The sequence below is a fragment of the Euprymna scolopes genome, chromosome 37 (assembly GCF_053919585.1).
Source record: "Euprymna scolopes isolate OS-2025 chromosome 37, ASM5391958v1, whole genome shotgun sequence".
NCBI classification, from domain to species: Eukaryota; Metazoa; Mollusca; class Cephalopoda; order Sepiida; family Sepiolidae; genus Euprymna; species Euprymna scolopes.
Window position 1 is genome coordinate 6,593,604 of NC_136518.1, and position 16,200 is coordinate 6,609,803.

The 16,200-nt window shown below is 33.4% G+C and overlaps 1 protein-coding gene across 6 annotated transcripts in view; it reads left to right on the top strand.

The window, feature by feature from the left end:
- Window positions 1-12,458, top strand: part of LOC145261057 (uncharacterized) — a 57,512-nt gene extending 45,054 nt beyond the window's left edge. For 3 of the 6 annotated variants that reach the window (XR_013864396.1, XR_013864395.1, XR_013864397.1), the window contains 4 exons: window positions 306-497; window positions 4,354-4,626; window positions 10,595-10,884; window positions 10,924-11,745. Coding sequence is in view for 3 of the 6 variants with exons in the window: in XM_080119218.1 (XP_079975344.1) it covers window positions 306-497; window positions 4,354-4,626; window positions 10,595-10,750 (621 nt within the window). In the remaining 3 variants the exon portion in view is untranslated. Of the gene's footprint in view, window positions 1-305; window positions 498-4,353; window positions 4,627-10,594 lie in introns of all 6 variants that reach the window. The other 3 variants (XM_080119218.1, XM_080119219.1, XM_080119217.1) reach the window with 2 other exon arrangements.
- The last annotated feature ends 3,742 nt before the right edge of the window (window positions 12,459-16,200 follow it).

Consider the following 16,200-nt stretch of genomic DNA (forward strand, 5'->3'; position numbering starts at 1 on the left):
AATAGGGGTCAAAGTTAAAAAAATTGACCCCTTTTTTTTTTTTTTTTTTTTTTTGCTCAACATACACCTCCAAATACCCGGGCAATGCCGGGCACCCATGCTAGTATATATATATATATATATATATATATGAGGTACTTCTGCAGTTTACAGACCATGCTATTTTTTTCAAGTTACATGGGATTTTTACAGTATCTTTCATTTATTAAATGTTTAAAATCCAACACATGCCTGCATGTAAAACAGACATTACTCTGAATAAAATGATGAATTTGTTTTACTGACGTATGCCATATCTATTTCAGGAAAACATGTCGAAATATCGAACAGCTATCGAGAATGGTCCACCTGAAAAATGCAAAGAAAATTATACAAGCAGTTTATGGGAATCTTTCATGTCTTCGATCTCGGAGACGTTTCATATGCCTGTCGATGAATGTGAGGAGTACCACCTGATCACGTCCATCTCGCCGGCTTTCAGAGTTCCGCCGACGGAGGTAAGTAAAAGATGGTGCACAGTGTTTTGTTTCTTGAAATATTTCTCAACTACTGCAAAGAAGGTGGGTTCCCGCTACAATACTAGAAAATCTTGGGGCAGCACCGTGTCTTGACGAGTTTCTGGGATTGACCTTCACTCCTGATTTGAAATGGAACACATACATCAAATCTGTTGCCAAGATTGCTGGAAAAATGGTTGGATCACTCTACTGCTCCAGTAGATATCTCACTGCCGATGCACTCCTCTATTTGTATAAGCGCCAACTACGTCTTAAAATAGAGTTCTGTTGCCATATTTGGGCAGAAACAGCTCGGCGTGCCCTATCCCGCCTTGATAGAGTTCAAAACTAGCTTCTAAGTCTGGTAGGTGATGCACTTTTCTCTTCCCTGCAGCCTTTTTCCCACAAAAGAGACGTTGTGAGCTTGTATCAGCTCTATCATTATTTTCATGGCAAGTGCTTATCTGAGCTTCAATCTATGCCCCCCCTCCCCTTGCTGAACTGTCACTAAAAAAAATTAAAAAAAAACACTCAACTAGCTTACAACCACTATCAACAATTTTCTCCACTCTCTATCTGTGCCGAACTCTAAATGCAGAGTGGCGCAAGGGGCCTCAGATGATTGGATTTTTTTATGGACCGTTCTTTTTTTGGTTCTTTTTTTTTTTTAAGCCTGTTAAAATAATTTTTAAGGGGTCCAAATTGATAAAAATCATTATACATTTTGTACATTCATCTTAGTTTATTTTTAATTTTTAATCAGTTGATATACCTGTCACGTTGGTACAGTGGTGTAACATCACCAGATTTGAATGCTACAGTTTTGGTTTCGGTTTCAATTCTAGCTGATGGCACCCCAAAACCTCTTTTTTTTTTACTTTTAAAATCACGACTATAATAATATTTACGAGATCTGGACAAATTAAGATATCATATTAAAGTGTATTTTACGACTGAGCAAAGACCCCCCCCCCCCCAACCCCCACCCCACTCTCCTGTTGATTTTCATGCATGACGATTAAGTTTTGGTTTCGGTTTCGATTTCGATTCTAGTTGATGGCACCCAAATACTTTTTTTTTTTTTTTTACTTTTGAAATCACGTCTATAATAATATATACAAAATCTGGACAAATTAAAATATCGTTAAGCGTATTTTACGCTCGGGCAAAGTACAGGATACTTTCAGGCATGAGTAACTTTCTAGCACGGTAGAGAGAGCGCACCTTCCCCACAGCAATCGTGGCAATACTCTCGATGTATCTGTTCCAGCTCATGTTCCCTAGGAACGTTAAGCCGAAGAGTTTGAATGAAGTACTTTTAGGTAATGTATGTTTAGCCATAGCTATTGGTGGTTGAGAAGGTTTCTTGTAATCTTTAAAGGAAAGACGCTTAGTCTTAGTAGCATTGAATGTCACCATCTATTTTTGATCCCACTCTACTACCGGCTGGAGGTCTTCCTGTAGGGTTTTCCCCTCATGCCTGCCATAGAGCATGGTGTCATCCACAAATATACCCATCTCAGAGAGAATTTTATCAGGGAGGTCATTTATGAATATCAGGAATAATAAAGGTCTAAGGATTGTCCCCTGAGGCACACCTGCATTTATATTTTTCCTCTCCGTTTTCTTCTACTACTACTTACTATCATTATCATCATTAGTAGTAGTAGTAGTAGTAGTAGTAGTTTGTCTCTCTATTAGTTATCTTTTGTCTCTCTTCTTCTCTGAAATCTGTTCCGCTGAAACATGATCACATGACAACCCATAAATCTCTACCCCCCCTCCCCCTCCATACATCCTTTCCACCCTCCCCGACCTTTCCGGATTTCATCAGGTTTTTGTAATTTACACGAAAAAGACACAAAAGCTGCGGACGCCAAATACCAACATAAAACTCTGCAAATTTATTCACAAGTTAATTTAAATCAAATATTTCTCGTTAAAATGCGGGACATTATCTTTGCCATTTTTTTAATTTTTATTTTAATTTTACAATATTCAATTGTTTAGCAATTCAACCAACCAGAAGTGACGTCTTTGGAAAGCAGCTATTTTATTTTATCGAGAAGCGACAGAAATAATATCTTGTATTGAATCGTGACAGACCAACATTACAGACCAACAAACAATTAATTAAAAGTGAAACCTGCACACATACAGGAGACAAACAGAAGGGATTAGAGTTTTTTTTATCTATATATTGAAATATATATTTCAATATATATTGAAATATATATTTCAATATATTTCAATATATATTGAAATATATATTTCAATATATTGTATTGTTTAAGCGTGGTTTTTGTCGGATGTTGGATTAAAGCATAAAATCTGAACCCAAGGTTTACGTTGGATGATGATGAGTAAGGCTGTGACAACAGCATATTCTTTTCATTCTTCTGACTCTCGAGTATATATCCGATACAGTTAGACACAGTTAATCAACCGAGAACCACATCAATCTATATAAAAACATGTAAGATATTAACGGATATATACTCAAGAGTCAAAACAATGAAAAGAATATGCTGTTGTCACAGCCTTAATGATGAGAGAAGCATTTGTCATGTAGAAGAGAGAATTCAATTTTGAAGAGGCTGCCTTTACAGTGCTCGACCTGCTTGTCTATTTACAAACAAACGGAGAGCTTCCCATAAGTGACCTTGTCTGTGTGTGTGTGTGAAACGGTCTCTACCAAACTACTCTGTCAATGTTTGGTCTACAGACTTGAAACATATATATATAGTAAGTTATAAAATATATATATGGTGATTAAGCTACACTGAATATTCCATGTTTCATCCACTCTATGCATAAGCCTGAAGAATCCTAGAGTGGATGAAACGCGGAATATTCAGTGTAGCTTAATCGCCATATATATTTTATAACTTACTAACTAGCTCTACCTATGTATTGAGCACTGTTGAAGTAAATACTTAAAGTTTACGCATAAATTTATACTTCTGTATATTAATTTTATGTGAGTAAATTAAGTAGTTATATATATAGTAATTTCTAAAATATATATGGCGATTAAGCTACACTGAATATTCCGCGTTTCATTCACTCTAGGACTCTTCAGGCTTATGCGCGAATTCTGTGGTTGTTTATCGTTTTTATATGCTCCTCTTCTATTGAGATTTTAGTTAGCCAATCAGCTTTCTAGTATCCACCGCGCCCTTCCTATCAGCCAATGGGCATTCATTTATCGGACAAAGGATCTGTTTTAAAACTAGGTTAGTGTTTTTTTGTTGTTTTTTTTGTTAGTTTATATATAAATATATATATGTGTACATACATATATGCACATATATATACATATATATATACATACATATATGTGTGATCGTTTATGTTTATTCATGTTTATTTAATTTATTTATTTGTTTATTTTCTATTGTTTTTGTTAGTTTTAAAACTATTTTGTATCGCTATCCTAGAGTAAATTTTATCTTGTGAACAGTTATTTGCTATTTCTCTTCTACAGTTTAATAGATGTTGGGGTTCTTTAAAGTACAGGATAGCAAATTTTTCATGAGGGCATAATCTACATGGGTCGTCTAGGTCCCTACACATGGTAGCTTGTCTTATTATTTTCCATTCGACTACCAGAATATTCAGTGTAGCTTAATCGCCATATATATTTTATAAATTACTAACTAGCTCTACCTACGTATTGAGCATTTTTGAAGTAAATACTTAAAGTTTACGCATAAATCTATACTTTCGTATATTAATTTTATGTTAGTAAATTAAGTAGTTATATATATATATATATATATATATATATATATATATAATAGGTATTTCTCTTTTTATCTGCAATTTCCAATTTCTCTTTTCATTATTTTTTCAGGCACTTTCATTTTGTATAGTGAATACCATGCTGAAACCGTTAGCTTCTTTGGGCAAAAATATTGGCCTGTTTTTGCAGCAGCTCTCGCAGTACATCCCGTTCCATTTACAAATTGTCGCTCTCATCTTCATCTTAATCATTATTCTTTTCTCCATCGTTATTTACAACGGCTACAGCGTTTCCACTTTGCTCTTGACATTGACACCACCGCCACCAGAGCCGTCCTCCGACAGTCAAGGGTCGATCGAGATCAAAGAAAAATTGGACAGAATTGTAAGTGTTGTGTATAATTTGCCGTTTCTTCATGTTTTATGTTTAATTTTTTTTTTTTTTTTATATAAGAAAGTCGCTCCAGACAAGGCATGAAGCCACTTGATGTAAACAGGTAATCATAACACAGTGGTGGCTAGAAAAGCAGTAAATTTATCAAATAGTAATTTATTTTTACAAAGAATTTTTATCATTTTTTGGGAGGAGGTGGGGGGGGGCATTTTTTTTTTTTTTGGCAAATAGTAACTGTTTCGGGACCTTCTCGTTTCAGAATTTCAGAGTTGCAACATTATCAAACAAGGTAACTTCCTTGGCCTTTTGGCTAGGAGCAAAGAGTAGTATCTGTTCTGATTCTATACTTCATCTTTTCTGACCTCGATCAGTGGAGGAGAAATCCTAGATTGAAGCAATTTTTATTTTTGTTTCTATCCAGAGTGCCCTTTTTTGAGGAGCTTGATTCTCCCCACATTAAAATCCGACCTTGTGTCCAACTCTGCCCTCGTGGGGAGGCAAGTAAATAGGAACATTATCAAACTGATGCTTTATAATCATTGAAAGAAAAAAACTTCAGTAAGACAGACATTTTGTCGGTTCGCAAGTTGGATTTTCACTCTTGAAAGGAATGATCACCTGCTTTAGAAAGTCTGAAAGATGTTTTCTTCTGCTTCCTGTATTTAACTGAAGAGTGCATTATCTTGTTGGCTAGTAATAATTTTTATCTGCCATGCTTGATTTTCCACTTTTCTTGTATATCGATGATCAACCACTTCCACTTTCTCTTCTCCCTCTCTCTCTCTCTCTGTTTGTTTTATCAGGAATCAGTTTTAAACACTCATTTTCTATATACTTGCCAAGGTTTAAAAGCTACTCGAGGATTGTCAATTAGATTGATAAACAACACTATGAGAGGATTGAAAACTGTAAATAGAAAGGACAGGATTTGCTAACTTGAGATGGCAGTTTGACTAGTATTTCTTGACTTGAAGATGACCATGTTGTAGTCAGCAGGGAAAATTCTATTAGTCATATCAATGCTTCTCCTTAATCTTCTTGCTCCTGCTCCCTTATGCCATCCTATTCTACTCCTCATCCAACACCTCCTCTTTTTGTCTTTTCTTCCTCATCCCTTCCCTATCTCCTCCGTCCTCTATTTTGAAATTTACATAGGGAGGAAAGTGAAAATAAAGACCTATATCAAAATCAAACAAAACTGTTCTCAATTGAAATTTTACTAAGAATAAGTTGCATTCGTTTTTTTTTTTCTATTTGTAGTTTTGTTATTCAACGAGGAATCATGTGATGAAGAAGATATTTATTTAAATGTCAGCAATTAGTTATGCATTCATGTTTTGTATTGAGTAGTTTTCACACCCAAGGAATGCCGGGTATCCCCGCTATATATATATATATATATATATATATATATATATATATATATATATATATATATATATAAATTAAAGAGAAAAAAAAATTAAAACTTTAAGTTGAAATTTACAATCAAATTTATTGTTTAGCTGAATACTTCAAAAATCAATTTACAAAGTCCTTATTCCACAGAGTTTCAAAGAATGCTATTCTTCTCATCAGAGGACAGAAAGAAATAAGCAAATTATATTTGTAACAATGCAAGAATTTGATGGTTATGGCATTAAATGAAACTGCAATTTATTATAGTCATAAATTGCAAAAACGTAAATGTCCTTTAAAAAAAAAAAACGTGTGAAAAAATGTAGGAGATATAAAAATAAAAACAAACCAGACATAAAATTGCAGCTTACATGAAGACTCTTTCAAATTTATATATATATATATATATATATATAAGTTATGAAACTATATATGTTGACGAATTTGCACGAGAATGAAACGTGGAATATTCTGTGTAGCTTAATTGCCATATATATTTTCATAACTTACTACCTAGGTCTACCTATGTTGAAGTAAATACTGAAAAATTTACGCATAAAATTATATCTTCGTATATTAATTTATGTGATTGAATGAAGTAATCAATATATGTGTGTGTGTGTCTGTCTGTCTGTATGTATGTATATATATAATATATATATATATATATTATAAATAAATTTGAAAGAGTCTTCAGACAGACAGACACACACACACACACACATATATATATATATATCAGTGGCGACTCTAGCCTATTATTGCTTGTCGTGCCCCCCCCCCCACTGCCCTTTGTCAACTTTAGTTCCCAATCCGTGGTCCGTGGACCCAAATAAGTAATCATAGTTGCTATTGCGTGATTCTCCATTGCATAGCACAGATTGACTAACGTACCTTGCTAAGATACAAAGAATTCGTAAATAAAGTCCGTGGTAAAATTGAATGTAGTGAAGCGACTAAAATATTTCGGCAACTGAAGTAATGTTCTCCAAAAACGGCGATTAAATTTTCCCATAGAATAAAAGGTAATATTGATGAATAAAGTTGGGTTTAAATAGCTGTGAAATGATGAATGCAGCAAAAAAAGTTACATACAGGGTTTTTATGAAAAAAAATTACAAAGTATTTACGTATCACTACGGAATTCTACGAAGGTTTATTGGATTGACGGGTTTCTTAGTATTAATATAAAATGACTTAAAACCCGTATTTTTCGTAGATTTCTATGATTCAAAATTCACAAAAAAAAACATTCCTCAAAAAAACAAATTCACTCTTATTCAAAACCTGTTCTTTATTAATTAACGAAACAATAACTTCATCATTGATATTTATTTACAGTCTGATATACACGCGTGGTTATGTTTACACAGAACTATTCGTGCTACTACATATTGCAACAGTAGTAGTAATTGTTCTTCATGTGTTTATGCGTATGTATGTGTCTAGAGATCTCTCTCTCCCCCCTCTCTCTCTCGATCCCTCATCCTCTTCCTAAAACAGACATCAGCAGGCTCGATCGTGCTAAATATTTTAGGCACTATAAGCGGGCTTCACTTTGCGGGTGATTACAGAAAAATCTGGATTTCTCTAACATTATGATTATTACGAGTAAAGGTTTGGCTTGGCACGAATTACGGACGTTCAACGTCATAGCCGCTGTTATGGAGTTTTCAATGAATCTGGCGGTGGCCGGACAAAGACAACCCGTTCAAAACAGCATCCTTGTATTATTCCCAGATATATTTATGAATTTTTTGCTACTTAGTTATCGAAACTTGAATAGATATGTAATTTAATTGAGATCAGACTAAGTATGTTTGCTTGAAATTAATGGATGATTTTTTAATCCATTTTGAATAACATTAACCGAATTATTGGTCGTGCCGGGCACGAGTGGCACTAGTCCCATCTCCGCCCCTGATATATATATATATATATCCTCAGCTGTGGGGAAGACAGTACATCTAGAAAAGGGATAAGGAGTACTGTTGGAAAACCCAACCGGATAGAGGAAGCTAGTGATAATGTCACAAACAAAACAACTGCTTCCACTCTGTCATGAGTTAGCACAGAAGTAGTAAGGCCCAGAAAACTGTCATGAGAATGCTCATGTCAGGGCGCAATCAAGTTCTGAAGTAGAGAGTTTCAGCCATCTGATATCCAGCTGTAACGTTCTTCTGGAGGATGGCTACTATACAATGCGATACAATGGTGTGTCAGTGTGATTGTGCCATGTATGCGACACAATGGTGTGTGTGTCAGCATGATTGTGCCGTGTATGCGACACAATGGTGTGTGTGTCAGCGTGATTGTGCCGTGTATGCGACACAATGGTGTGTCAGCGTGATTGTGCCGTGTATGCGACACAATGGTGTGTCAGCGTGATTGTGCCGTGTATGCGACACAATGGAATGTGTAAATATCTCCGCTGGGCGATCTGTAAATAGGTTGAATATCAAATGCAGCAGCAAATCCGACGAACATGTTTACCAGCAAAAAACAGTTGGAAATAAGTCGTACACCATCCACTACGGCTATGCAATTCCTACAGCTATGCACCTAGAAAATGGAGCCATAAGACCAGACCTAGTGATATGGGACAAGAAGGAGAAAGAAGCAACCTTAGTAGAAGTTTGTGTCCTCAATAATGCTGGGTTAAACAGAGCTGAGAGAGAAAAGATAATGAAATATCAACGTCTTATGTACGGCATGAAAAGAAACTGGAATTTTAGGAAGATCTCTATCATTCCAGTAATGAAAGAGAGATGAAACTTTCAGATCCTGAATGCATAAATTCAGTCATCATAACAATGCAATTTGCAATCATGTCTGATCTAATCAAGTGAAATAAAAGAATGGGAGGCATTACTTTTGAAACGCCCTTGTAGGTTAATCAGCAGAACAAAGTCTAGGAAGTTGTTCACCGATGCACACAAAGGAGAGCTGGGATGTGATGGATGGTGAGATTAAAAGTTAGATATATTTTGAGTTCGTTTTGGGATTGTCAGTGAGTTTTGCTTAGGGAAGTTTGCAACAGTCAATGAGTTTTACAACTCTGACTGTCGTCAGCAGTTGTAGAGAGTTCCAAGTTTGACTTAGCTGAACACAGTTTGCGGCTTGGACAAGATCGAGAGATATTTAGGAAGTCAAGATGAGGAAATGGATTGATCTATCATAAACATGGCCTTGGAAGATCAACGTAAATGTGGACCATAACGTGCCGAGGATCGATGGTATCACACACACACCCAGAGTGCAACGAATATTCACAGCAAGTGTCGAAGTCTGTGTTTTTTGTTTCTTCGGTTTTATTTTATATTTTTATGATTATGAACCTATGTAGCCCCCGCCCCCCTCTGACAGCTGTCAATATGAGAGACGATGACCTGGCCAGAAGAGAAGATGAGAGAGAAGAAATCCATGTTGGGACAGCTGATGATGCTGTCAAGTGGGCGACAATATGGTTTTTTCACAATGGTATTTTTTTTTCTACAAAGAAGGCACCTCTTATCAAGGCCCAGAGGCCACTCGAGAATAAGGGTTAATGAGTGTATGGTAGTCAATGGGACAATAGCATAGGCATGCAGTTCTAAGAAAGAAACTTTGTTCATGGAATCTATGTTTAGGTTTAGGCACAGATAAAGAGTGTAGACGAGTGTTTTTCATGAAAGTTTGACAAGGGAGGAGGGGACCATGGATTGGACTCCAGTCTTCTGTGGGAAAGAGGTTTACAGGAAAAGAGAAAAAAAGCATCCCCTACTACAGAATAAGGAAAAAAGCATCCCCTACTTGGCTACGGAATAAGGACTGTGTTTTTGGTCTTTCTGTTTCTTGTAACATTGGTTCTCTTTATTGTCCTAACACTTTCTCACACCCTGAGGCTATTCACTATCGTTGCCTCCATTCAGTCTCGAAAGACAATGTATACCCCCTGTAAGGATAGCTGCGTGTGTAATTGTGTGCCAAGGGTTGCCACACCTCTCTTGAATCGGTTCTGATTGAGTCCAGTGGCAAAGACAAGTCCAAGATGACTGGAAGCAATGCCGAGATAAGCGGAGATCACATACAGCACCTGGAAGTCCCAAATGGTCACCCATTTCAGTACTGACCAGGTTCAACATTGCTTAACTTCAATGATTTTACATAACCGGTGTGTCAGTGTGATTATGCTGTATGTCTCTAAGTACGACAACAGTATTCCATACATGGGTTAATATTAGATATAAAGATAGTCTGCAGAATCTCTGTCCCATTTGAGAATTCTTGATAAGGTTCAGAAGTGTATCTGTAATTTGGTTTGTCTTGCCTTTTCCTGAACTTTCTCTCTCTTTCACAGACATGATGTTGCTAGTCTCAGTCTTTTCCGTAAATTTTATTATGGCTTATGATTTTCAGAATTTTCTGAACTGTATTGTACTTCCTTTGTTCCAGCTCGTTGGTCTAGTGGTCTTCTTTTAAAAACTGTAAGTAGCTTCATGCTTTGTCTGGAACGGTTACTAAAAAAAATTATCCGCAATAAATATATTGTTTTTTTTTTTTTTGTTTTTTTTTGTTACAGCTCTTACATTTGGAACGTCTTCCGAATAGTGATGATGCCAAAGACATGCGCGAAGTCATCATGAAAAGCATCAAGCAAATTTTAGAATCCAAACAAGCACAACCAAGAATTGAACAATCTCTGGCTTCTGGTGATGCACCTGGCAACATCGGATGAATATTTTGTTCGTTTTAAATATTAAGTATTATGGTATTCATTTCATGCATAGTTAGGGATTATTAATAGGGATTATTAATAGGGATTATTAATAGGCATTATTGATAGGGATTATTAATAGGGATTATTGATAGGCATTATTAATAGGGATTATTGATAGGCATTATTAATAGGGATTATTGATAGGCATTATTAATAGGCATTATTAATAGGGATTATTCACCACAGTACCACATTTGCTCTCAATTTATCTTGGAAACCACTCGGCTAATCTGGCTGAAATTTTGTATGCGCATTTATAATAAAATACAGTTATATTTGAAGGGGTTCACAAAATTAAATTCTTTAGATGTTTGACTTTAATGAACAGCAATGATGTTAGTGCTTCTTGATTTGCAGGTCCTGGATATGACCTTAAACTATATCCAGTGGTGAATCCCCAGCAGGCTTTTGGGAGTGTGGAGCCACCCTTTAATTACCATTGCTCCTAGGTCCACTCTGACCCAGAGTGGTAGTACCTGTTAGGGTTCCAACTATGGGTTAAATAGAAACCGACTTGAAAACAACAAATATATTCTATTAAAAAATTTTTCTTCAAAATCTTTGGATTCGGCATTAAATAACCCGAAAAGGGTTGATATGCCGTAAAACAAAAACAACCAACCAATCTTGATTTGCAAGTCTGGAAAAATCAAAACAAATCGAACATAATTAGGTAGAAAATTTAAAGAAAATCTATGCTCTTAAGTATCCTCATTTCAACAGACGTATATCAAATATTCAAACACTTATTTTCACAGCATTTGAATTCAGCAATAATTTTTTTTTTGTGATTATTAGATTCCCAGTGATATTTTATGCATTTTTTATGTGGCAAAAAATCTCAAAATTTCAACTTTTGGTGCTTACGTCATTCTTCCACTGAACGCATCATATTTACTGAAAATTCTTTAGTTTAAAAACCTAATGGAAACTAAAAAAAAAAACAAAAAAAACATATATTGAAGCTACAAAAACACCTTTCGATATGTGAAATGCAATATTAAATTAGTGAAATTTTACTTTTATCAAAATGGAGCATTATGGGGTAAAATTGCCCCCAAATTGTTCATCCGTTCATACTTTTCTCAATAACCATGCCTTGGATTTTTTATAAATTTTGCACAAACATTAGTCATGGTGAAAGTAAATTTTTGCCAGAATGAATTTTCTGGGATAACTCTGGTTGTCCTCTTAAGGAGCATTATAGGGGTAAAATTGCTCTAAAATCGTTTGTCTGTTTGCACTTTTTTTAATAACCATGCTTTGGAATTTTTTGAAATTTTGCTCAAGCATTAGTCATGGTGAAAGTAATTTTTTTACTTGTAGAGGGGGACCCCACATGCTCAGCTTGTTTAAATTACTTGAGCCTCCCCTGGATTTAAGTTTTTTGGCTTTTGGACAAAATCCAATTTTTTTTTTTTTAATTTTCAATAAGAAAAAGCAGTGCTTGCCCGGACTTTTCTTTCATATGTAAAAAAAATAGTAAATAAAAAACTTTTCTTTCCATTATAGGTTCGTACATCATAACAATACCATACATCGAAAATCACAGTCAAGTAGTTTTATTTTTAAACTAGCATTTCAGCCCGGAATTGCCCAGGTGTTTTGCGGTGTATGCTGAGCAAAAAAAAAAAAAAAAAAAAAACGGTCAATTTTTTTTAACTTTGACCCCTATTATGACCCCTTAAAATTTATTGTTTAGGGCTCAAATCAAGTTATTAAGTTAGATCTATGTCCAAGGAATCTATATTTAAAATTTCACGTGTTTAGACACAAAATTGTAGGAGGAGTTTGGTAGAGTTCTCAAAGGTCAAATCGTTGAACTTTGACCTCTTAATCGCCAAATTTCTGTCCGAAAACCAAGCACATTGATTTTACCAAATCTCAGTACCCTGTATATCAAATTTCGAATCTGTAGGCTTAAAATTGACAGAGTTATTGCATAGGGAAATGTACACAGACACACAAAGACACTTTCACTTTTATATATATATATATATAGATAAAAAAATAAAAAAATAAAATTTTGTGGCCAAACGAACAATGATGATATTGTGGTGCCTTCTTGAAATCAAGGGAGATAACTTGAAATAATTCAGGCCTTTTGATTTTAGAAAACCATTTTTTACAACGGGAAGGGGACATTGGAAAAATGTGAATTCCCTTTAAGGAGGTAAGGTTTTGGCATATACATAATCATGACGGAAATAAAAAAATAATTTTCTTTATAAAAATAAAACTAGTTGATCAATTTTACATGACTTTTGGAATACAATTTTTTTCATTGGTATTTAGCTGTATTTTATTTCTTTTTTTCTCGATCTCTTGCTTTATATTTGATTTTTGGGTTCACGTTTTGAATTCCCCCGTATTAAAAATAAAAAAAAGAAAGAAAAAAATTTTTTTTTTTTTACATACCCGTGACACACATAAAATTGACCAAGTAGTTTTCTTTTTGGTGCTTGTTTACAATTGGGCCTATAAAAAAAATTTTTTTTCAAGAAAAATCTTTATGGTGTATGTACCTGTCACTGCACGAGATGTCATATTCCAAAAATCACATAAATTGGTCAAGTAGTTTTTTTAAATTTTATTTAAGAAAATCAAATATTATGACACATTTTATCGGAGAAAAACTTCATTTAGAATGATATGCTGCTAGCGACACCTCTTGGGAATCACGGGAATGTAGGATCAACAAGGGCAGACAATCGATTTTCCACCCTGTAGAAAAAATCCTTAAATATACACATAGCTTTTTGAGGACGCTGAAAACGAAAATAGCGTTTACAGTTCCAGCAAACGAGTAGTTTCCAAGATATGAAGAAATGTTACTTGTAAAAAAGTGGGGGACCACTTTTTTATAATAATTTTACATATAATGAGCACTCACTTTATAGCAACTTTATTGTGGCCTTGTAACTTGGGAAATGCATCTCAATTTTTATTTATTTTTTTTGTTCTTGCCATTGACAACTCAAATGGAAATGAAAAATTGTGCATAAAATAAGGATTTAATTTGTAAAACATTTTCAGTGGAAACGTTTGTTCATTAATAAACAGAAGTCACATTTTCTAATTTCTATTGGTGTTTGTGTTTTAAATAGCATCATGTTAATAAAACATTTGGTAATTATTTAGAATTACACACTTCATAAAAATAAAAATACAAAAACATTTTTATGATGTACTCGTCACAGAACGAAGATGTCATATTCCCAAAATCACAAATTGATCAAATAGTTTTGTTTAAACAAAATTTTATAATTATTGATTAAAAACTTAACATTTTATAATCATTAATTAAAAAATTAACATTTTATAATTATTGATTCAAACATTAACATTTTATAATTTTGATTAAAAAATTAACATTTTATAATTATTGATTCAAAAATTAACATTTTATAATTATTGATTCAAAAATTCACATTTTATAATTATTTATTAAAACATTAACATTTTATAATTATTGATTCAAAAATTAACATTTTATAATTATTGATTCAAAAATTAACATTTTATAATTATTGATTCAAAAATTAACATTTTATAATTATTGATTCAAAAATTAACATTTTATAATTATTGATTCAAAAATTAACATTTTATAATTATTGATTCAAAAATTAACATTTTATAATTATTGATTCAAAAATTAACATTTTATAATTATTTATTAAAACATTAACATTTTATAATTATTGATTCAAAAATTAACATTTTATAATTATTGATTCAAAAATTAACATTTTATAATTATTGATTCAAAAATTAACATTTTATAATTATTGATTCAAAAATTAACATTTTATAATTATTGATTCAAAAATTAACATTTTATAATTATTGATTCAAAAATTAACATTTTATAATTATTGATTCAAAAATTAACATTTTATAATTATTGATTCAAAAATTAACATTTTTTAATTATTTATTAAAACATTAACATTTTTTAATTATTTATTAAAACATTAACATTTTATAAGTACAGTAGAACCCTGGGATACGGTGGCCCTAGGATACGTTTTCTTTCAGGTTACGATGTGGAATACAATGTTTTTACAGCCTCTGGTATTATTTATAATGTTATTTGATTAATACTTACATTATAAATGTTATATATACTGTACTATATTTTGTTATTAATTTTTAATACTGCATCCCGCAATTCTATTGTAACGATTAAAAAAAAAAATGACATTTTTATAATTATTGATTAAAAAATTAAATTTTATAATTATTGATTGCAAATCTACATTTTTCTTACTATTGATTAAAAAAAAATTTACATTTTATAATTATTTATTAAAAATAATTTTAATTTAACCATAATTTTCAATGGTGAAGAATTTTTGCTTACAAAATGTACATGTGAATTTTTATTAAATTAAAATTACAAAATGCAATTAAGATTTTGGGAGGAAATGGATCTTACAGTGAGTGCAAATTGTACTGTTGCTGATAAACTGTTGCTGCCGCACCATATGCAACCGTACAATTTGCACTCACTGTAAAATCCATTTCCTCCCAAAATCTCTCCTTGCCAAATACTTTGTTGGTTTGACCACACTCTTTGACAACACCCAAATGACTTCATCCTGGAAGAAACGTTGCAGTGGCCCGCTCAAAACTTGGCTCAGGACAGTGAAGCAGGATGCTGAACATATTCTGTCCCCCCCTCCCCTTACAGGGTCCGTCGCTGGAACTGGGCATGGCTTGCAATCATAATGGAAGCAGCCTCGGACCCCCATGCATAGTCAGCCAGTGTTTGGGACGTGATTAACTTGTTGGAAAGAGCCAAGGTGAATTCCACAACCATGACCATGATGCAATTAAGCTACAATATACTAAATGTAATCCGTTGTGTAAAGGAACTTGATGTAGCTACAAGTCAAAAATTTTTGTGTTGAACTTTGAATCAAATGGACATATTTTTTGGACTCGTTCATCCACTTGAAGAAGGTTGGAGTTTATATCAGCCGAAATGTTGTTAGAATAACATCCAGGATTAGAAAAATAGTCCGAACGTATTGTTTTCGAAGCAAATTTTTTATCGCAACAAGTTATTTATATTACTAGCAGGGGGGTGGGGGACACCCGGCTTTGCCTGGGCGTAAAATATGATATTTTAATTTGTCCAGATTTCGTATATATTATTATAGACGTAATTTCAAAAGTAAAAAAAAGTATTTGGGTGCCATCAGCTAGAATCGAAACCAAAAGCAGAACTGTAGCATTCAAAGCTGATGACGTTACCACTGTGCCAATGATGATTCAACGATTGATTAAAAATAAACTAAGATGAATGAACAAAATGTATAACGATTTTTTTTTTTTAATTTTAACCCAATTTTGACGCTTAAAAACTATTTTAACTGGTTAAAGATCCATAAAAGAACGGT